The 22841-nt window shown below is 29.8% G+C and overlaps 2 protein-coding genes across 2 annotated transcripts; both read right to left on the reverse strand.

Moving 5' to 3' along the window:
• Nucleotides 1–7312: 7312 nt before the first annotated feature.
• Nucleotides 7313–8906, reverse strand: LOC137828838 (UDP-glycosyltransferase 84B2-like). Its single transcript, XM_068635572.1, has one exon. The coding sequence runs from the start codon at nucleotides 8851–8853 to the stop codon at nucleotides 7429–7431; it is 1425 nt and encodes a 474-aa protein (XP_068491673.1). The 5' UTR covers nucleotides 8854–8906; the 3' UTR covers nucleotides 7313–7428.
• Nucleotides 8907–13494: 4588 nt separating this feature from the next.
• LOC137828688 (UDP-glycosyltransferase 84B2-like) lies at nucleotides 13495–15778 on the reverse strand. Its single transcript, XM_068635368.1, has 2 exons — nucleotides 14151–15778; nucleotides 13495–13821 (listed from the first exon to the last, which is right to left on the reverse strand). The coding sequence occupies exon 1, from the start codon at nucleotides 15599–15601 to the stop codon at nucleotides 14177–14179; it is 1425 nt and encodes a 474-aa protein (XP_068491469.1). The 5' UTR covers nucleotides 15602–15778; the 3' UTR covers nucleotides 13495–13821; nucleotides 14151–14176.
• Between the last annotated feature and the right edge of the window lie 7063 nt (nucleotides 15779–22841).

The following is a 22841-nucleotide window of genomic DNA, read 5'->3' on the forward strand; positions in this document are numbered from 1 at the left end:
GAGGCAGAGGAAGAAATGGCTGGAAAAAGAAAGGAAGAGGAAGAGGAGGTCAATCAAGTGATTGGCCTGCTTCAAGCAATTAGAACCAGAGTCAAAATAGTGTGCAGAAGCAGAAATTGGCTGCTGGTAGAGGGAGTCAAGATCATGGATCCAAGAAATTCCATGATAAAAGAAAACTGCAGTGTTATAATTGTGGAAAGTATGGTCATTTTGCAGCTGAATGTTGGGGAGCTGATAACAGTAACAACACTGGAAAATTTTCCAAGAAAGATGAAGCACATCTAGCTCAAGAAGATGAAGATTCTGATTTAGATCAAGTATTATTGATGGCCACTACAAATCAAGATGAAGATGCTTCAAGTTGGTACTTAGACACAGGCTGTTCCAATCATATGACTGGAAACAGGGAGTGGATTATTGATTTTGATTCTAATGTCAAAAACAGTGTGAGATTTGCAGATAATAGTATGATCTTTGCTGAAGGAATTGGCAAGGTCAGATTCACTTGTAAAGATGGAAGAGTTGGTTGTATGAATGATGTCCTATATGTGCCATTAATGAAGAATAATCTTCTCAGCTTAGACCAACTACTGGAAAAGGGATTCAAAATGTCAATGGAGCAGAATTCTATCAAGATCTATGATCAGAAATCAAGGTTAGTTCTTAAGGCACCTTTGTCTAAAAATAGGACTTTTAAGACTAATCTTAATACATCAACTGCACAATGCTTGTCTTCAATTGGGAATAAGGAGGAAACAAATTTGGTGTGGCACTACATATTTGGCCATTTGAATTTCAAGAGTTTGAACCAACTGAGCAGTAAACAAATGGTCACAGGGTTGCCACCAATCAACCTATCTCATAAGACTTGTGAAGGTTGCCTATTTGGGAAGCAATCAAAAAAGAATTTCAAGAACTCTGTACTGCAAAGAGCAAAGAAGCCTTTGGAGGTTGTATACTAAGATGTATGTGGCCCTCTTGATAGCAATTCACTTGGAGGTAATAGGTATTTTCTTACTTTTGTGGATGAATTCACCAGAAAAATCTAGATCTACCTATTAAAGGAGAAAGGTGAGGTGTTTGGAAGATTTGTAAAATTATGTGCTAAGGTTGAAAGGCAATCAGGCTATGCCTTAACCATTTTCAGAACTGATGGAGGTGGAGAATTCAATTCCAAAGAGATGGAAGAATTTTGTGCTGCAAAAGGAATTGAACATGAAGTTACAACTCCTTACACTCCACAACATAATGGAATTGCAGAGAGAAGAAATAGAACTTTGCTTGATATGGCAAGGTGCATGCTCAAAGGCAAAGGGCTGCCTCATAGCTTTTGGGGAAAGGTTGTCACCACTGCAGCCTATATTCTCAATAGGTGTCCTACAAAAAAATTGGAGGCAGCTGTACCAGAAACAGTTTGGTCTGGACTTAAACCAACTGTTAGTCATTTGAAAATTTTTGGTTCCTTGTGCTGTAGGCATATTCCAGATGAGAAGAGGAAGAAGTTGGAAGATAAGAGTGAAGCTCTTATCTTAATTGGATATCATCCAACAGGTGCTTACAGGTTGTTCAACCCAGTAAACTAGCAAATTCTCATCAGCAGAGATGTTGTTGTAGATGAGAATGCATCCTGGAATTGGAGTAAATCTGTAAAATAGATTCATTGTTTTTTAGAAGACAGTGGACAACAACAAGATGAAGAACATGAAAATACTGTTGAGCCAGAATCTAGAAGATCACAAAGGCAAAGATTTCCTTCTTCCAGATTAGCAGGTCATGAAGTTTACAGTGATAATTTGATCACTGATGAAGGAGAGTTGGTTCACTTAGCATTTGTGGCAGACATTGAGCCAATCACTTGGAAGGAAGCAATAGTTGATAGAAAGTGGAAGAGTGCAATGATTGAAGTGCTGGACTCACTGGAGAGAAATGAAACCTGGGAATTAGTGGCTTTGCCAAAGGGAAAAAGACCAATTGATGTCAAATGGGTTTTCAAGATAAAACTCAAGTCTGATGGCAGCATAGCCAAGCATAAAGCAAGATTAGTTGCTAAGGGTTTTCTGCAGAAACATGGAATAGACTACACTGAAGTCTATGCACCAGTGGCTAGATTGGAAACCATTAGATTGGTGATTGTTGTGGCCAATTCTAGAAACTGGAAAATCTATCAAATGGATGTTAAATTTGCATTCTTGAATGGAATTTTAGAAAAGGAGGTTTATGTGACTCAGCCACCAGGTTTTGAAGCAAAGGATGCCAGCCACAAAGTGTTCAAACTTAAGAAAGCACTTTATGGACTCAAACAAGCTCCTAGAGTGTGGAATAAACTGATAGATTCGTTTTTGCTCAAGCTAGGCTTCACAAAGTGTTCAATAGAATATGAAGTTTATGTAAGAGAGTCACAAAGTCAAAGCTTAATCTATGTATGTCTATATGTGGATGATTTGTTAATCACAGGGAGCTCAATGACAGAGATTGAGCAATTCAAAAATAGATTGAAGGCTGTTTTTGAAATGACAGATTTGGGAATGCTTAGCTATTTTCTGGGAATGGAATTTGTATACACAGATCAAGGTATTATCCTGCATCAAAGGAAGTACATTAATGAAGTGCTCAACAGATTCAATATGAATCAATGCAATGGAGCTAGGGTGCCTGCTGCTGGAAATTTGAAACTGACAGAAGCCTTGGAGGAGATTACAGTAGATAGTACTTTGTTTAAACAGATTGTTGGAAGTTTGAGGTTCATCTGCAACAGCAGGCCTGACATAAGCTATGCAGTTGGACTAATAAGCAGATTCATGAGTAATTCAAGAGTCTCTCATATGGCAGCAGCAAAGCACATATTGAGGTATCTTAAGGAGACAACAGGGTATGGCTTACTGTTTCCAGTAAGCTTGAATAAATCTGAAGACTGTTTGGAGGCTTGGAGTGATTCAGACTGGTGTGGTGATAAAGTGGGAAGGAAGAGCACCTATGGATATTTTTTCAAATATCTGAAAGCACCAATTTCTTGGTGTTCTAAGAAGCAAACTGTAGTTGCTCTCTCATCTTGTGAGGCAGAGTACATAGCTGCAGCAGAGACAGCTTGTCAATGTGTTTGGCTTGAATCTGTGCTTAATGATTTGAAGCTGGATCATGTCAAGCCTGTGCAACTTTGTGTGGACAACCAATCAGCCATCAACCTTGCAAAGAATCCAATTTCACATGGGAGAAGTAAACACATAGAGACCAAGTTCCATTTCTTAAGGGAACAAGTTGGAAAAGGAAAGTTAGAAGTGAAACATTGCAACACCAAGGAGCAAGTGACTGATATTTTCACCAAACCACTTAGACTAGACAAATTTGAAGAACTAAGAGAGTGGTTAGGAGTTAGAAGTGTTGCAGAATTTAGCTTAAGGAAGAGTGTTGGAATAAGCTAAATAAAAGAGTGTATAAATAGGTGTGCACTTATGTTCATTTGTGTACATCATATAACACACAGTTTCTCTAATAAAGGTTTTTCAGTTTTCAATTCCAACTATCATTTAATTCCCAACACCATGAAGGGCGCCAAATGTTTCTACCGAAAATAAACTCGGGAGTGCAACTCGACAAGGACTATGTGTTCCCCAAGGAACAGTTCTCCGATTAGAAGGGGAGGTCCACCTGTAAAAGATTCTCTGATGCTTAAGTCAGTAGAAGCACAAAGATGGATGATAAATTCTTAACAAAGAGATCTAAGAGTAAGAGTATAAAATAGAGTCTAGTGTATCCCCTTACTGATAGAGTCATCACCTATTTATAGGTCTTGTTGGACTCAAACCATTAAGAAAAGCATTCAATGGTTAACATGAGATATAAATAGATTTTATAACAATAACATATAACCGCTAGTAACTTATAACCAATTTATAGTATGATTTATGTGTCTTAAATATAATATTAGATGGATAGTTATTGTTTGATTTATGTGCCTTAAATATTATATTAAATGTGTAGTTATTGATTTGAATGTACCCAATCATAATTAGGTATGTACAGTCATAAATGTGTGAAAAGTGTACTAGAAATGTTCTAAGTGGTATGAATATATCCATAGAGGTGAGAAACACGTCGTCAGAAAAAAAAATGCATTATAAGATATATATATTAGAAAAAATAATGTTTCTGTTTATTTACTTATTTATTAGAAGTTGTATATATTTTTATTTGAATAATATCTAAACTAGTTGATATGAGTATTAATCAAATCAAATTTTATTATTTATCAATATAATACTATTATATTAAGTTTCTTTATTACATTGTTTATTGTATTCGTTTTTTTAGGATCGAGAAAAATAGTTTTAGGGTAAATGTGGTATAATTAAATGACACTTATATATTTTATTATTAAATTTAAAAGAGCATATAAATAGAAATTTAGTTATTCGGGTTTCATTGTAAAAGAATCATTATCTCTCCAAAAACTTAATTTTCTTTTCCTCAATCTTCTTTCTAAGATTCTGACATCCTCACTCATCAATTTGACAATCAGAGTATGTCATTAGACTTTTGACAACGAAGACTATCAAACTGCCCAATCAGAATTTCTGATAAAGTAATTTCATTTTTGTTTCTTTTTCCTTTCCTCTCCATTCTCTCTAAGTTTTGACCGCCTCTCTTATCAGTTTGACGATCGAAGTTATTGAACTCATGGCAGTGAACTCTACAAGATTGCGTTATCAAAATCTAAAAATAGAGTAAGTTCATTATTGACTCCTTTTTTCTTTGAGTTAGTTTTGATCTGGTTAGGTTTGTCTTTAGTTTAAGTTTGCATGTGATGTTTTTATCTTTAGAAGTAGTCTTTGTTAGCTCAAGGCCCTAGTGGTATAGTTAGATTTTTTATCAGGACTTTGTGGTGCAGGTTAGGCTACCATTAGCTTTTGGTAGTTTGGAGCTCTTAGGAAGCATCCGTTCAAGTTCAGGTAAGTGAAGCTAGTTTAAATTGCCAATAGAACTCTAGGCTAGAAAATCTGGATGTAGGGGTGACATGGTCACCAATCTCAAATTATCAAGGGGTAGGGCGACATGAAGGTTGAAAAAAAGACAGGAATATACAAAGAAAAAATGACCCTCTGAATGAGATTGACCCATACAGATGATGTCGGTCGGTTTACAATAATCTATGGCAAAAATATTATCATCGGAGTCCGGCTTCAAAATGATATGCTTCCCCATAAAAGAAGAGATGGAAGAACCGTATAAGAAAACAAAGGCAAACCCAGTTACCTTAGGGTCTACCTAGTCAATCCCCAAGAGCTGGAACGACTGTGCTAGTGGATCCGAACTGTCGGAACCACCCGCCGGGTCATCTGCCCTCACAACATCCTCCACAGGGGACAATACCTGAATTGCCCCAACCGCCAAGGGCTCGGTCGTGGAGGAACCAAAAGAAGAGGAGGACGAGGACGAGGAAGAAGAAGGAAGGGAGGAAGACAAAGAAGAAGACAGGGAAGACATGACTAACCTCTCTAATAAGGAACACAGTGTGCCAGGATGAATATGTTTTGAGTGTCTGAGCAAGGAAGAAGTGACTCGACACTATAGGGGACCATTATTTATAGCCTTCAAGGGGCTCAGAAGACGAATCATCATTCTTATCTCAATCGTTGGATCTCCCTCGATCCAACGGTCCTTGTCAATTGACACCCCAAAAATCTTGTCATTAATGCGCATCACGTCACTTGTTCGGTGTCACCAACGTCATGTCAGACCTCGGGAAGTCCAACTGTCACGACGGTCTTGGACAAAGACTCTTCGGATTAAATATCCTCGAGTCTGGGGGGCAAGTGTACTATTCAAGGATCAAGAGTTGGGTAATGTACTTCTAAACATGACTACCTCCCTAATCTAGCCCAATAAGAAATGACATATGAAATCATATAAATAAGCACAAATTTCAAGAATCAAGTATGTCATTACACATTGACCTCGATATCGACTGTCGAATACTAAATTCTGACTTGAACGTCGGAGTGCCTTTTGCAAATATTATCTAAGTCTGAACTTACTGGAGATTGAGAGATAAAGGAACAAAAAGATAAGAAGGAGTTCATTTGGAGAAGAATGATGAATTGACCAACCCACTCAAATATTCTCTTAATATATTATTAAAATAAATTTGTTGAGAGAGAGGTGTAAACGGTTTTTTTCAAGATGTGTAATTTCTTTACGAATTTTTTAAAATGACTAATTTTTTTTTCGAAAATAGGTAAATTGTAAATGTAAAGTACGTTTTTTTTTAAACGTAAATGTGTTATCTCATTTACATTTTTTAATTTTATAATATATAATAATGTATAAATTTTTAAAAAAATATAAAATTCTTATATTTCATATACAATTTTTAGGTAAAACCGTATATGAAATATACATTTTTTATTTTTTTAATATATCATAATTTGATATACATTTTTGAATATTTAAAATTTGAAAAAATAAAAATATTAAGAAATTAAATAAGTTTAATTTATTAATTGTAATCTTTTTATATATGTAATTAAAGAAAATTATTTTTTATAAAATATCTTCAGGGAAGTTATTAGATGTTGAAATAAGAAAATATGTCTGAAATATTTTGTAAAATATCGTGGTATACATCAAATTAAATTTTGAGAGGTATTTTCGAAGTTATCACCTATTAATATATTTTAGAAGATAATTTTTTATTATATAATTAAAAATTAAATATAACTTTTTAGTTTTTAATACATTAAAATTATTTCGGATGCTTAATAAATCCTAAATAACCCAGAAAACTTTAACGAAAAAGTTAAAACAGACAACCTTAATTGAAAAAAATATGTTTAAAAAAAACATTGAAAACTGACATTACATTAAATGGAAGTACACAAACATAACAATTTAATTTAAAAAATAAATAATTTAACAAATACAGTAATTATTTATAAAATTATGTTCCACATGAAGATCTTTGATGTTATCTCGTTCATCTGAGAGAAGGTAGGATTAGGATATCATCATTATTATTTTCTTTTTGTTGTCGTCACATAAAATATCAAATACGAATCATCATTATTTTTTATTTTTTTTCAGATAAAATATCAAATCCTATTGAAAATAAATGTTAGGAATTTAATGAAATACTGAGGACAATATTGTTGAAGTACTAAATATCTCCAAAGGATCCAAAGAAACAATATTATATATTATAAAATTAAAAAATATTATATATAGATATATATATATATATATATATATGATTTTTTTTAATGTGTATGCATGGCTGCCGATTTTAGTATTCAAAAATTGAATTGGGGATATACTCATATTCAAACAAAAAAATTACCGTTTTGGAAAATTCTTAAAAATATTGCACTCCCTTAAAATAAAAACCAACAGTGACAGATACCTAGTTGCACTCAGTTGCAGAGTCGTCTACAAGAACTAAATATCTAATTTCCCACCAATAATTTCATCCACAAACGATTGGATATTTCGGTCCGACGAGCCACCGTGAGCCACCGCTTCTCTGGCCGCCCGTTTCAGCTCCGACGCGTTTCTCTTGAACTCCTCCGCCGCAAAAACCTCTTCAAATGCCCGTTCCACTTCCTCCGTCGCCACAAACCCATCACTCCCCGGCGTGAGCCGAACCCCCACACGAAAAACATCGGAAATCAGTTTGGCGTTTGTGGGTTGGTCGGTCCACTGAGGCCAAGCAATCATGGGCGTGCCCGTGGTTATGGCTTCCAACATGGAGTTCCACCCACAGTGCGTTAAGAAACAAGCTATCGCAGGGTGACTCAAGACCTTGGTTTGCGGACACCATGGGACCACCATTCCTTGCTCTTTGCTCTCTTCAACAAATCCTTCTGGCAGCGGAACCGGTTCCTCTCCTTCTTTATTCTTAATCACCCAAAGAAAAGGTTTGTTGCTGTTCTTCAAAGCTTTGGCTATGCTCTCCAGTTGCTTAGCGGTAAACACAATGAGGCTCCCAAAGGAGACGTATATAACCGAAGAAGGAGGTTGGTGGGTGAGCCACTCCATGCACGAGTCCTGTGGTTTCCACATTTCGATTCCCACATCTTCGTTTTCGTCTTCGCCCAGTAAGGAGGGAGGAACTAGTGGACCAACCGCTGTTATGGGGCATAACTCAGCCATGGAATCTATTACATCTTTCTCCAACTCATAGAAAGAGTTTGCGAGTACCCACTTGAGCTTTTTCATGTGTTGGAGCATCTCTGCCAGCACCTTGGGCATGCTTCCAAAAGGGTTTGATGGGAGAACAAAAGAAGGAAGGTCTTGGGGCTGTAGCAATGGAAGACCGGGTAAGTTGACACTCATGGAAGGGTTTTCGAGAGTGGGGAATTCGTTCAAGCTGTTGTAGAAACGGTAGTATATGGCGTAGAGAGCGCAGGGTTGGATCCACAGACATGCACAAGGGATGTTGTAGCTGGCAGCTACATCTGCAACCCATGGCACAAATGGGTTGTTGATGATGCAAGCGAGTTTTTTGGAAGTGTTAAGGAAGTGGTTTTTTATGACGTCGGAGAGGTTAACGGGTCCGAATTTTCCTACGAGTTCCATGTATGAGTCGACAGTGGCCGTGTTTTGGCCGATTCCAAAGCCATCGGAGAAGAAAATGATTTGGATCCCATTGGTGGTGATGGAAGTGGGGACGGTGTCGGCGGCGTGTGCGGTGGAGGATTTGAAGACGCGGTGGTAAACTAATTCGGTGGTGGCAAGGGTGACGTGGAGGCCTCGGGCTAGTAGGGTATTGCCTAGCCTAAGCAAAGGATTGATGTGACCTTGGGCGGAAAAAGCGACGAGAAGAACGTGTAGGTCTTCCTGAGTTTTGTCTTTGGAAGCCATGGATTCAGAGTGACCTTATCGAAAACGGTGTTGCTGAAGTAAAGGAGAGACGTGGAAAGAAAATTGCAATAGGGTCCCTTTATAATGCCCGACTACACTGCATAACTTGTTCCACACGGGGCAATCCGACACAAAATTACCGATTCAGACCTTGGTCATATCAATAAATAATACACACCAATAAATTAATAATTAATACACATCAATCAATAAATAAATAATTAATACACGTCAATCAATAAATCATTAAATAATACACATACTGCCCACTTCAAAGCAAAGTCGTCACACAAAATTTCGGCAAAAAAATTCAAAACATTTTTACCCAAAATAGCAATACCATCCAATCAAACATTGACACGTTGCCGAAGCACAGAGTGCCACGTAATGCTCATATAAACACTATTTCTTCTCCCTCCCTTCGTTCTCTCATTTCTTTAAAACCCAAATCCTCTTCATTCCTTTTAAAACTCCCACTTTTCTGTTCTCTTTCCTCTTTCACAAATTTGGCAAGTGTACCTTTTGCTCGTTGCAATACCATCAATCTCTTCTTTGCAGTATTTTTCATTTGGCACGTATTTTGAATTTTAAAATGGCAATTCTAATTTTTTTTTATATTGTTTTTTATATTTTTGGCTCTTACGGGTTTTTTTTTCAACTGATGCAGTTTATAAGATTTTTTTATCATATTTCTGTTGCGTTTTTGTATTTTTTAGGATTTTTTTATCAAAGTTGTTTCCTTTTATCTTTTTTGGCGATTTTCTTCTTCTCCTTTATCTCTTTTATGATGTTTGCTTTTATTTATTTTATTATCTTAATCTTTTTTATTATTATTTTTTTAGTGTTTGTCATGTTTTTTTCTCTCTCTTTGTTTATACATTCTTTGTTCTCTCTTTAAAGTTTTTGATTTTTATCTTTTGTACTCATTCTCTTTATCTCTTTTATGTTTTATTTGGATGAGAGAGTGGAAATGAGGGAGTGGATTTGAGATGATTTGAAGGGAAAGTGTAAAGAAAGTTAAGGTGTTTGGATTAAAGTAAATAGAATGGAAAGTGTAGGGAAAGTTTATGAAAGTTGGTGAGTGATGTGATAGGTATGATTGAAATTATATTTTTTTTAATAGATAAGAATGTAAGTTTACAAATTTACCCTTATATCTAAAATTTGTTAAAAATTAATTTGATTTATTTATTTATAAATTATAATTATTTTAATTAAAATATTATTTAAATATTTATAATTATAAATATTTGATAAAAACTTATTTTTACATTAAATATATTATTATTTTTATCTTTATTTTTTAATTAATATAATTATTATATAAATTTATTTCTATATTATTAACAAGTATTTTTTATTATTATTATTTATATTTATAATTTATTATATATAATATGATTAATTATGTTATTTATAATAATTATTTTTTATAATTTTATATTTAAATTATAAATTTATTTAAATAAAAATAATAATAATTTAAATGTAAAATGAAAAGGATAAAAACGTAAATTGTAATTAATTAATTAAATAAATATATATTTAGTAAATTGTAACTTTCTTTGCAATCCAGCGAAGAAAGTTTTGATTGAATTTTTTTTTTCGATTTCTCTGTATATTTGGCTGTATGTGTATTGATTTTCACAATTTCTTCGCTCATAGTAAATACCTTCCTTCCATCGCCCTTAAATCTGTTTGTTTCTCATGATGGAAAGACAAAAATTTAATGGGCAGTGCAGAAAGTTGGAAAACCAAGATTTTTTTTTTTAAAAACACAAAAATTGAGACAATTTTTACTTTCAAAACTTCCTTCGCAAATATGCGAAGAAAGTTGTCTACATATATATTTATTTAATTATTTTATTTTATTTTACTTTTTTACTTTTCTTATTTATATTTAAATTATCATTATTTTATTTAAAATAAAATTACAATTTAAATATTAAAATATAATCAAAATTATAAAAAATAATTATTATAAAATAATTATTATAAAATACAAATAATTAATTATATTTTATATATAATAAATTATAAATATAAAAAATAGTAAAAAAATATATTTTTTAATAATAAAAAATTAAATTTATGTAATAATTATATTAATTACAAAAGAGTAAAGATAAAATAATAATATTATTTAATAGAAAAATAACTTTTTATTAAATATTTATAATTATAAATATTTAATTAATATTTAATTAAAAATTTCTAAATATAAGAATAAATTAGTAAATTTACATTTTTATTAATTAAAAAATATATAATTTTAATCACATTCATCACATCACTCACATACTTTCATAAATTTTCCTCACACTTTCTACTCTATTTACCTTAATCCAAACACCCTAACTTTCTTTACACTTTCTCTTCAAATCATCTCAAATTCATTCTCTCATTTCCACTCTCTCATCCAAACACAGTCTGTTTGTTTTCAATTATTTTTTTTTATGTTATTTGTTTTCTAATTGTTTAGTTTTTCACAACTTATGCAGTTTTTTAAGGTTTTCTACTAAAAGTTTTTTGCTTATATATTTTTTTCATTCTCTTCATCTATTTTACGGTTTGATTTCTCTATTTTTGTTGATATTTTTTTTTTCTTTGTTGTGGTTTTAGTTTTCATCATTAATTACATCTAATGATGGATACTGCTCATCATTGCTTCATGTCATGTCCCTCCATCTTTCTGAGTTTGTCATTATAGGTATTAAGTTTTGTACACTGAGTTCGATTATTCTTGTTCTCATTTTTTTTTCGTTTTGCAATTTTTTTTAATGTTTTCTGTTCAGTTTTGTTTGCATTTATATATCTTTATGTACATATTGTTAACTCCATTTTCCTCCATTATTTTTTTTTATTGTGAAATCTTAATTGCATTTTTTTTGCGTTTCAATTGACAGTGTTTTGGATGTTTTTGTGCAACTGTTTTTTTAGAAGATTTTGCATGAGAATCATAAAGCAAAAGGTAATACAAGCAAGAAATGAGGTGTTTTTGGGTTGCTGCAAAATTTGAAAATTTGGGAAAAAGGTAATTAAATTTGAAATTCAAATGTCAAATAAATTTAAATAAAAAAACAAAAAATAAATTAAATTTCAAAATTATTCAAAATCTTAAATAAATACATACCTTAAATTATTTGATGCTATACATAAATTAAAATTTTAAATAAATAAAATTCATAAATTATTCAAAATCATAAATAAATACAAATTTAAATTATTTAATGTCTTACCTAAATTAAAATTTTCAATAAATAAGATTTCTAAATTATTCAAACTTCTAAATAAATACAAATCCTAAATTATTGAATGTTGTACTTAAGTAAAAATGTGAAATAAATAAAATTTCAAAATTATTCAAAATCCTAAATAAATGCAAATCCGAAATTATTAAAAATTTAAAATAAATTAAATTCTTAAATTATTCGAAATTGTTAAAAAAATGAAAACCTGAATATTTAATGTTATACATAAATAAAAATAATAAATTATTTAAAAATCTTAAATAAATAAAAATTTAAAATATTTAACGTCCTACCATCACTCTCATCTCAACCATTGGATGAGATCTCTCTCGATCATGATCTCGTCAATTGGAACCCAAAACACCTCATCATTAATGCGCGTCACACATTCAACGCTGCCAACATCACGTCAGACGTAAGCCCAACCGTCATGACAATCTTGGACAAAGATTCTTCATATTAAATATCCCTGAGCCTAAATGCACTTCTAAAAATGACCCAACTCCCTAATTTGGTCCAATAAAAAGGACACATGACAATCATATAAATATGCACAAATTTCAATAATCAGATACATTACATAGTGTTGAAGATACTAAGTGTCGAATACTAAATTATTTCTTGAGTATCAGAGTGTCTTTTGTAAGTAACATTTAAATTTAAACTTAACAGAAATCGAGAGGTAAAAGAACGAAAGGAGAATAAAAAGTTCATTTGGAGATGAATGAAGAGTTGACTTACTGAAGTGTTCTCTTCATTTTAACCCTGTATGAGAACTTCTTTTAATTAAATTATTTTATATTATTAAAATGAGATTGTTGAGATGGAGGTGCAAACTATAGTTTTTTAACAAAACTAAGATTTTTTTTTAAGATAGTGTAATTTCTTTACGAATTTTTTAAAATGAGTAATTTTTTTTCGAAAATAGGTAAATTGTAAATGCAAAGTACGCTTTTAAAAAAAACGTATATGTGATATCCCATTTGCATTTTTTTAATTTTATAATATATAATAATGTGTAAAATTAAAAAAAAATCTAAATATAAAATTCTTATATTTCATATACAATTTTTTAGTTAAAATCGTATATGAAATATACATTTTTTATTTTTTAATATATCATAAAAATATTAATAAATTAGATAAGTTTAATTTATTATTTGTAATTGTTTATATATATAATTAAAGAAAAGTATGTTTTATAAAATATCTTTTTAATTGAATAGGGTTTTTGATTTTTTTATTATATTAAATTAAAGAATGATTGAATTTTTAGAAGATATTTTTTTATTCTATATAATTAAAAATTAAATATATCTTTTTGGTTTTTAATACATTAAAATTATTTTAAATTCTTAATAGACCCTAAATAACTCATACAACATTAACGGAAAAGTTAAAAAAAATATATATAAAAAAAACATTGATCTTAAGGAAAAATACACAAACATGATAATTTAATTTAAAAATTACATAATTTAACAACTTAAACTTAAATATGAACAAACTATCTATAAGATCATCTCTTCAAAGATATTCGTTATCTCACGTCTAAACGAGGATAAGATATCATTATCATTGTTTTCTTTCTCGTTATCGTGAGATGAAATATTGAATCCTATTGAAGACATTTTTGTCTGATGACAATGCATGATAGAAATTGGATGAAATGCGAATAATGGTGTAAATACTGTTGAAGTACCAAATATCTGCAATTCTGCAATGGACGCGAAGAAACAATATTATATATTATAAAATTTAACAATTTAAAAAATGTTATATATATATATATATGATTTTTTTTAAGTTTAAACATGACTGACTATTTTAGTATTCAAAAATAGAATTGGGGATTTACTCATTTTTAGAAGATAAAAATATTACCATTTTAAACAATTCTTAAAAGTGTTATGATATTTTCACACTGTATTCCATCTTCCATTTATAATAAAATATTAATATTGAGTTGTAGGATGCAATGTAAAATAACATTTTTGTTTTTAAAAATATTAGCCTACCTTAAAGAAAAACAAAAATGACAGATACCTCGGTTGCAGAGTCTTCTCCAAGATCTAACCATCTAATTTCCCAGAAATAATTTCATCCACAAACGACTGGATATTTCGGTCCGACGAGCCACCGTGAGCCACCGCTTCTCTGGCGGCCCGTTTCAGCTCCGACGGGTTTCTCTTTAACTCCTCCGCCGCAAAAACCTGTTCAAAAGCCCGTTCCACTTCCTCCGTCGCCACAAACCCATCACTCCCCGGCGTAAGCCGAACCCCCACACGAAACACATCGGAAATCAGTTTGGCGTTTGTGGGTTGGTCGGTCCACTGAGGCCAAGCAATCATGGGCGTGCCTGTGGTTATGGCTTCCAACATGGAGTTCCACCCACAGTGCGTTAAGAAACAAGCTATCGCAGGGTGACTCAAGACCTTGGTTTGCGGGCACCATGGGACCACCATTCCTTGTTCTTTGCTCTCTTCAACAAACCCTTCTGGCAGCGGAACCGGTTCCTCTCCTTCTTTATTCTTAATCACCCAAAGAAAAGGTTTGTTGCTGTTCTTCAAAGCTTTGGCTATGCTCTCCAGTTGCTTAGCGGTAAACACAATGAGGCTCCCAAAGGAGACGTATATAACCGAAGAAGGAGGTTGGTGGGTGAGCCACTCCATGCACGAGTCCTGTGGTTTCCACATTTCGATTCCCACATCTTCGTTTTCGTCTTCGCCCAGTAAGGAAGGAGGGACTAGTGGACCAACCGTTGTTATGGGGCATAACTCACCCATGGAATCTATTACTTCTTTCTCCAACTCATAGAAAGAGTTTGCGAGTACCCACTTGAGCTTTTTCATGTGTTGGAGCATCTCCGCCAGCACCTTGGGCATGCTTCCAAAAGGGTTTGATGGGAGAACAAAAGAAGGAAGGTCTTGGGGCTGTAGCAATGGAAGACCGGGTAAGTTGACACTCATGGAAGGGTTTTCGAGAGTGGGGAATTCGTTTAAGCTGTTGTAGAAACGGTAGTATATGGCGTAGAGAGCGCAGGGTTGGATCCACAGACATGCACAAGGGATGTTGTAGCTGGCAGCTACATCTGCAACCCATGGCACAAATGGGTTGTTGATGATGCAAGCGAGTTTTTTGGAAGTGTTAAGGAAGTGGTTTTTTATGATGTTGGAGACGTTAACGGGTCCGAATTTTCCGATGAGTTCCATGTACGTGTCGTAGGTGTCCTTGTTTGGGGATTTTCCAAAGCCATCGGAGAAGAAAATGATTTGGATTCCGTTTGTGGTGATGGAAGTGGGGACGGTGTCGGCGGCGTGTGCGGTGGAGGATTTGAAGATGCGGTGGTAAACTAATTCTGTGGTGGCAAGCGTGACGTGGAGACCTCGGGCTAGTAGGGTTTTGCCTAGCCTGAGCAAAGGGTTGATGTGACCTTGGGCTGATAAAGAGACCATAAGAATGTGAAGGTGTTCCTGGGTTTTGTCTGTGGAAGCCATGGATTGACAGTGACCTTAGCGAGAACGGTGTTGGTGGAGTAAATGAGAGACGTTGAAAGACAACTGCAATAAGTGCCATCTATAATGCCTGACTACCGTACATATCGGATTCCATATCCGTCACAATTAGTTTCCCATGTGTTTTATATGATGTGTGGGGTATAATATTTTGGAAAAAGTTTCTTTAACATCATTAACTAAAAATATATATTTGATAAATATTTATATTAATATAATAATATTATGAATTAAATAAAATAAATAAAATATTAATTTATTGAGATGTGAAATATATGTCTCTTCACAGTATATAGCATCCTAATATTTTTTTTTGATAATTGATACACTTATCAATTACTAGCCGTCTAAGTGTTTATTTTTTACTAAATTAACTTAGAAGTATTTGGCAAATGATTAACTACTCAGTAAATATTAAACACATAATAAGTTTTATTATATAAATAAAGTTTTATTTTTGAATAAAAATATATTATTATGTCATTATCATTTTAGATTATTAAAAGAATAATGTTTCTATTTATTTATTTATTAGAAGTTGTATATTTTTTATTTTAATAAGTCCTCTAATGAGTACTGATCAAATTAAATTTTATGATTTATCAATCTAATACTATTATATTAAGTTTCTTTTTTACATTTTTTTATTGTATGTGATTTTCATAGATTTTAATGTAATGAAATATTAGTCACTTCAGTTTAAAATGTTAATTTGTTTTAATTTGAACTACACACAAAAAAAGTAAACACATAAATAATAAAATTAGTATCGTAAATATCCATCTCTAGAAAATTAAGGATAATAAAAAATATTAAAATATAAAATATGATAATGAAGAAAAACGTAAGTATTATGAATACACACCTTTTGGCCATCTTATATGATTTTTTTTACCATTATTACTATCAGTAATAAAATTAACGATGTTATTAATAATATTAATAATCTTATTAATATATTAACTAAATTATTTTATTAATATTTTTATTTTAATATATATTAATATAAAATAAAATTTTTATTATTATTACTACTTTTATTATTATTATCTTCATTATTATTATATTAAATTATTAAATTTATGTCTTCATTTTAATTTATACTAATATAAAATAGGATTATAATAGTATTACTATTACCGTAAAATATTATTAATAATAAGAAAATTATTAATATTATTATAGTTATAATTATTCTCAAAATTATTTTAATATTACTATTATCATAATTAATATTATTATTATTACATCAAATTATTAGTATTACTATTATCATAAATTATTATTAAAAAGAAAATTACTTATATATTTATTATCATAATTATTTTTGTTATTACTATTAGTATCATGATAATAATAGTTATTATTATTATTCAAAGAATTAAAATTAAAATTTACATTTTAATATATATTAATAGAAAAAAATATTAGTATTTTTATTATCATATATTATTATTAATAATAACAAATTATTAATATTATTATTATTATAATTAGTTTTAATTATCATAACTATTATTATTATTAATATTATTTTGTGAAATTATTATTAGTATTATAATTATTAAAATTAAAAAAATTATTATTATTTTTATTAATATTATCAACATTATTAGTATTTAATTACAATAAAATCATTAAATAACAAAAAATTCAACATATTCTTTCTTGTCGTCAACCTTTGGCCGATAAAGTCAAATTAAAGCTAGCATATTGGAAAGGTAAATCTCTTAGCATGATGGGTCGAATTCAGTTAGTCAATATGGTTATTACTAGATTTCTTACTTATAGCTTTAATATGTATAAATGACCTATTTCACTTCTTAACCAAGTTGAACAATGTTGTCGAATTTTTTATTATGAAAAAAAGGCATAGTCACTCTGAATTGAGATACAATTTGTTCTCCTCTTGATAATGAAGGCTTGAAGATTATTAATCTTCGTCATGAAAATAATGCATATCTTCTTAAGCTTGCTTGGAATTTTGCTTATAGCAACATGCCTTGGTCTTTGCTCTTGAAAGGGAGGGTTCTTAAATCAAAATATGAGTTTAGAATGGTTTATAAATCCTCATCTCTTTGATCTGATATTAAGCGATTTTATTTTACTATACTTTATTATACTTTTTGGACTATTGATACCTGTTCTTTTATTCATTTATGGAATGATAAATGGTGTTTTACTATGACTTTTTTTCTTCGAACCAGGAGTTCCCTGTGATTGGGGTAAATTCATTTGGTATTCATCTATTCCGCCTTCCAAAACTCTAGTACTTTGGAAAGTTTTTCATGGACGACTTCCTAGAGATCAACATATTATGAATAAAGGTTGGCATATATGTTCTATGTGTACGCTTTCTGAAAAGTATGATGAATCTATTCAACATTTATTTTTTGAATCTTCTAATGCTTTGCATATTTGAAGTTAAGTTTGAGAGTTCTTTCTTACTTCTCATTTCTCTAATAAGGATGATCTTCTTTCTTTTATTAAGAGTGATGGTAGTCATTTAGTTAAATTGATTAAGCTTTGTTGTGGTAACTTTTTCTATTTAGATGATATGGCATATGAAGAATTATGCTAGATTTTTCAGGATAAGATTATGGTTTCTAGGACTATTTCGGTATTTAAAGATTTAACTTGTCTAGTGGAAAATCGTCTAAAACTTTGAAGAATGATATATTGGATTTCAACGTGATTAAGTTTTTTGATATTAATACTCGTAGTGGTAAAGTTCTTCGTTATCTTCCTGTTAGATGAGAGTTTCCTTCACCAAGGTTAAAATTAACACAGATGGGGTTGTTAGGGATATCCTGATCTTACTACATGTAGAGGTATTTTTCGTGGGAGTTATGGAAAAATTTATTGGTGTTTTCTCTATGTTTCTTGATGTTCATACTGGAGTTATAAATGCTATGAAGGAAACTCAAAAGATGGAGCTTACTAATATTTGACTTGAATGTAATTATGACTTGATTAGTATTGTGTTTACTTCTAGTACTAACTCAACTGTAAGAAATAAGCAGCTCATAAAATAAGTTTGTAACTACTTATAGAGTATAAAATATCTTTATTTTTAATGAATGTGTGATATTCAACATGTTTCCTTCTAGAATCTGTTGGGAGTAGAGAAAAGTAGGAGTTTGAATCAAACACCATTAGGGAGAGAGTGACAAGGCGTTCACATATTAAGCATTAGAAGAACAAAATTGTTCAAACTGAAATTGAGTAAAAGTGATGAAATATTCAGAAGGATATGAACCTGTTTCACGTTAAGGATGGAGGCTAATGCAGATGCAGTGTATAATGTATACCTTTTGCAGTAACATGAACCACTTCATTAGACAAGCCACCGGTTTGGTGGATAAGCAATCTGCATGTTGCAGGAAGGAAAGTTCACGAATTGTATCTTTCAGAGTACACTAATGGAAAAAGTATTTTGCATTCGTGGCCATTCATCAATATATGGTGCCTCATTACAACTTAGAGTAGTTCTAATCTTGTGAAGGAAAATGGAGCTAAGTTAACACATTCTGTTCAAAATAACATTTTTTTTTTCTAGTTGTAGGTTGCTTTCAAAACTACTATTTCTGGTGGAGTCAACTTTTCCATTTTCCATCCATTTTCTTTTGTCTAGCACAGCAGCCAAAAAAGATAGCCTCAACATACTTACCATAATGGCCAAAGTATAAAAGTGGTGAAAGTTACACAAAAAAGGAAAATAATACTTTTACAAACTTAAGTAAAATACACTAATCTTATAACCCAATATAATAATAATCAAGATTTTAAATTCAAAACTAAAATAAATATTATTATTTTTTGATTTTTTTTTTGAAGAAAACAATATTATAACATAACACCAATAAATCTTAAATATTTAATATACGAAAGTGAAAATAACTATTTTAACACTACCACTACAACAAAATTAGTCTTAATTGCTAATTAGATATCAATTTAGAAACTATTTAATAATAGTAGAAACTAATTTAGAAATCATTTTTTTTTTCTAAAATAGTCTCTAATTTAGTTACTATTGCAACTAATTATTTTGATCTTTAAAAATTAGTTTTTATTTATTATTTTTTTTATAAGCTTTAAGATAATAAGTATAAGAATTTTGTTTTCTATATATTGTTGTTTCTTATACTCATCCTTTTTTAATGGATAACAAACTCACACTTAGAATTTTAATAATTATAATTTTTAAATGATGGTATATTATTTGATGTTCAACAAACAAAACTATAGCTTTCTTGTTGGAAAAACTTTGACACTCACCCAAAATATTTACACCCATTTAACAATTATTTCAACTATAATAATATATATTGATATTTTAAGTTAAAAAAAATAAAAGCTTTGGTTTCAGTTCATTTTATTATAGAATATTAATTAAATTTATGTGTTGAACAAATTAAATGATAATTCCAACAATAAATATAGTTAAGTACTAGTTCTTTGCTACAAGTCTCATTTAAAATAAAAATACGTTTTCTATTTCTTATATACTTTAAAAACATCCAAAATTATTTATATCAGGAATTCATAAATACTTTTCATTTTTAGTTTTTTGTAAATTTGAAATAAATAATATTATATTTTAAATATAAAATCAAATCAGAAAAAATAATATGTCTAAATAAAGTTACAAAATAAAATATTGATATAAATAAAATTAATTTTAAAGAAATAAATTCAAATAAATTACATCACAGTATAAATTTAATGAAAAATATTCTTTTTTAAAATAAATTTAGTTTTATAAATCTAAATAAAAAAATAAATTTATAAAATTAAATTATAAATAAAAGAGTAATTATAATCACCCATCCTCGTTAAAAGAAAATTTACGGTTATTGACAATCAATAAAAGTGATTATTCGACACGACTACTACAATAATATAAAATTGAAATTAAACAACACACAACTTCTAATAATTAAAACCAATATTACCAACAAGATTAAACTTTAAAAAAACGACAGTCTAGCTAATAATGTAATTACATACAAGTAATGTTAACATAGATAAATTCAAATGTGTTTAATGTATATCTCATCTCTTCTATTTTTTTCCCCTCTAATAGCATGTATAAAATTAAAATAAAACAGCACAATTAGTTACCAATCAATTTGTATATTTAATTAAGAGCATCTTATTATTTAATTTAATTTAAACATTCACTAAAGTTGATACTCTTTATTGTTAACTATCCTCGTTATTTATTTCAACTCCGTTCATTTTTCATCTTTTTTCTGAAAATGTTTAGAGAAAAATTATTAAAAGTATATATAAAAAGTAAACTTAAATAATTTTGTGACTTGTAAGTTTTTGAAGCAACCCTACCTCGCAAATATAAACGAAATTTAAGTATTATATATCAATGATATTTTAAATTAGATAACATAAATACTATTCAAATATTAATTTTTAACAACCAGTATAAAAATATTAAATCCTGAATTTATAACTAAAACATTAATGATTTTGATTAAAACAATTTATTACATCCATATTATATTTTTGGTATACATATTTTTGTTGTTGATCTTGACTATATTTTAAAATTAAAAAAAAAATCTATAGTAATATATAATAGGATTCTTATTTCATATTTTTAATTTTTTTTTCATAAATACATTTTAAAAGTATCAAAAACATAAATATAAATTACTCATGTGTTAAAAGTTATTATATACTATAAGTCATTTATCACTATTCTTTATTTCCTTAAAAAATATAGACACACAGAATGCCTCTTTCTCATTAATAATAATAATAATAAAAAGAAGATTTTCTGTTATATTAAAAGTTATTGTATTTCTTATAGCTATTTGTTTATATAGGAATTTTTGAAAAATAAATATGCATATAGATAAATCACATCACAGTTAATAAAAAGTATATTATAAAAAAATACATTAGTTACTATAAGATTGATGGACTGGTTTGTGTCCTTGATTTTTACTTCTCATATTCAGTGTGTTTTGTTGCTACCATTATTTAGTGTGTTTTGTTGCTACCATTATTTGTTATTGGTCTTCACAGATTCATGTAAGTTGGAAAAATTAAAATTATTATACAGTAGTTATTGCTCTTGTTGAGTTATTATTTTATTGTGTTGAATTTTCCATCAATATACAGTCAAGTTTTATTTATTTTTAATTGAAATTCGTGTTGGATTTTGATGCTCAAATTTTATACTCGAATTTTGCTTTTATTTTTCTTTTCTGGCTTATTGGTTCTTGAATAATACTCCAAATTTCTGATGGAATTTTGAAGCTTGAATTTCGCACTCCCTTCTTGTTATTTGAATATTACTATGCGATTTTGATGTTGGAATTTTATGCTTTGTGAAGCAAAAAGTGTTGGATTAAACGATAAACACTTTATTCTTCACAAGTTATAAATCCAGAGGAGGATTAGTTGAGAAAAAAAGTGTTATAGTTTTCTCTTCAATGTGTTAATTGGGAAGTGAAAAGTGTGAAAAGAATAGTCAACAACATTACCTTTTAACGTAAGTATTCGAGTGGAGTTTACATGTGTTGCTCCAAACATTCTCAAACTGTCTCCTCCAGCAGTTGTTATCTAGTAATTCAATATTTTATACCTCTTTTCCCATTCTCTAAAAAAGTGCTACTACATATATATAGCTATTTAATTAAAAAAATCTCACATCAATTAAAAATAAAATAAAAATATTTTAAAATGATTATAAATATCATTTTCTAAGATTAATTTATTACCTGAATCATTTAAAACGTATTATGATGAAAGTCAGCAATTTCAAAATATATGTTTTATGAATGAGTTGTAATCGGACTATGTATAGATAAAAAAAAATGAAGGAAACATATTGATAAAAATAAATGAATAAATTGAAAGAATTTAAAAGAAATACAAATACGAACTATAATGAAACTTTAATATTATAGATAGATAAATCACAGAGAACTTTCATTAATTAATTGTGTGTATATGTGTGTGTATATATATATATATATATATATATATATATATATATATATATGATCTGATGAGTATCACATATAACAATGACAAAGGAATTCCCTATGTAATTTATAAAGAAAAAGCAGGGACAGTGACAAGGACAGAAAATCATTAGCCACATAAGAGCCAAATACTTCAAATCACACATAAAAACGAAAAGTGTTAGCTGAGATGATGGAAGTTTCTTAGTTTATGAAGCTCTAATTAT

Source organism: Phaseolus vulgaris, chromosome 7 (genome assembly GCF_000499845.2).
Source record: "Phaseolus vulgaris cultivar G19833 chromosome 7, P. vulgaris v2.0, whole genome shotgun sequence".
Taxonomy (NCBI): domain Eukaryota; kingdom Viridiplantae; phylum Streptophyta; class Magnoliopsida; order Fabales; family Fabaceae; genus Phaseolus; species Phaseolus vulgaris.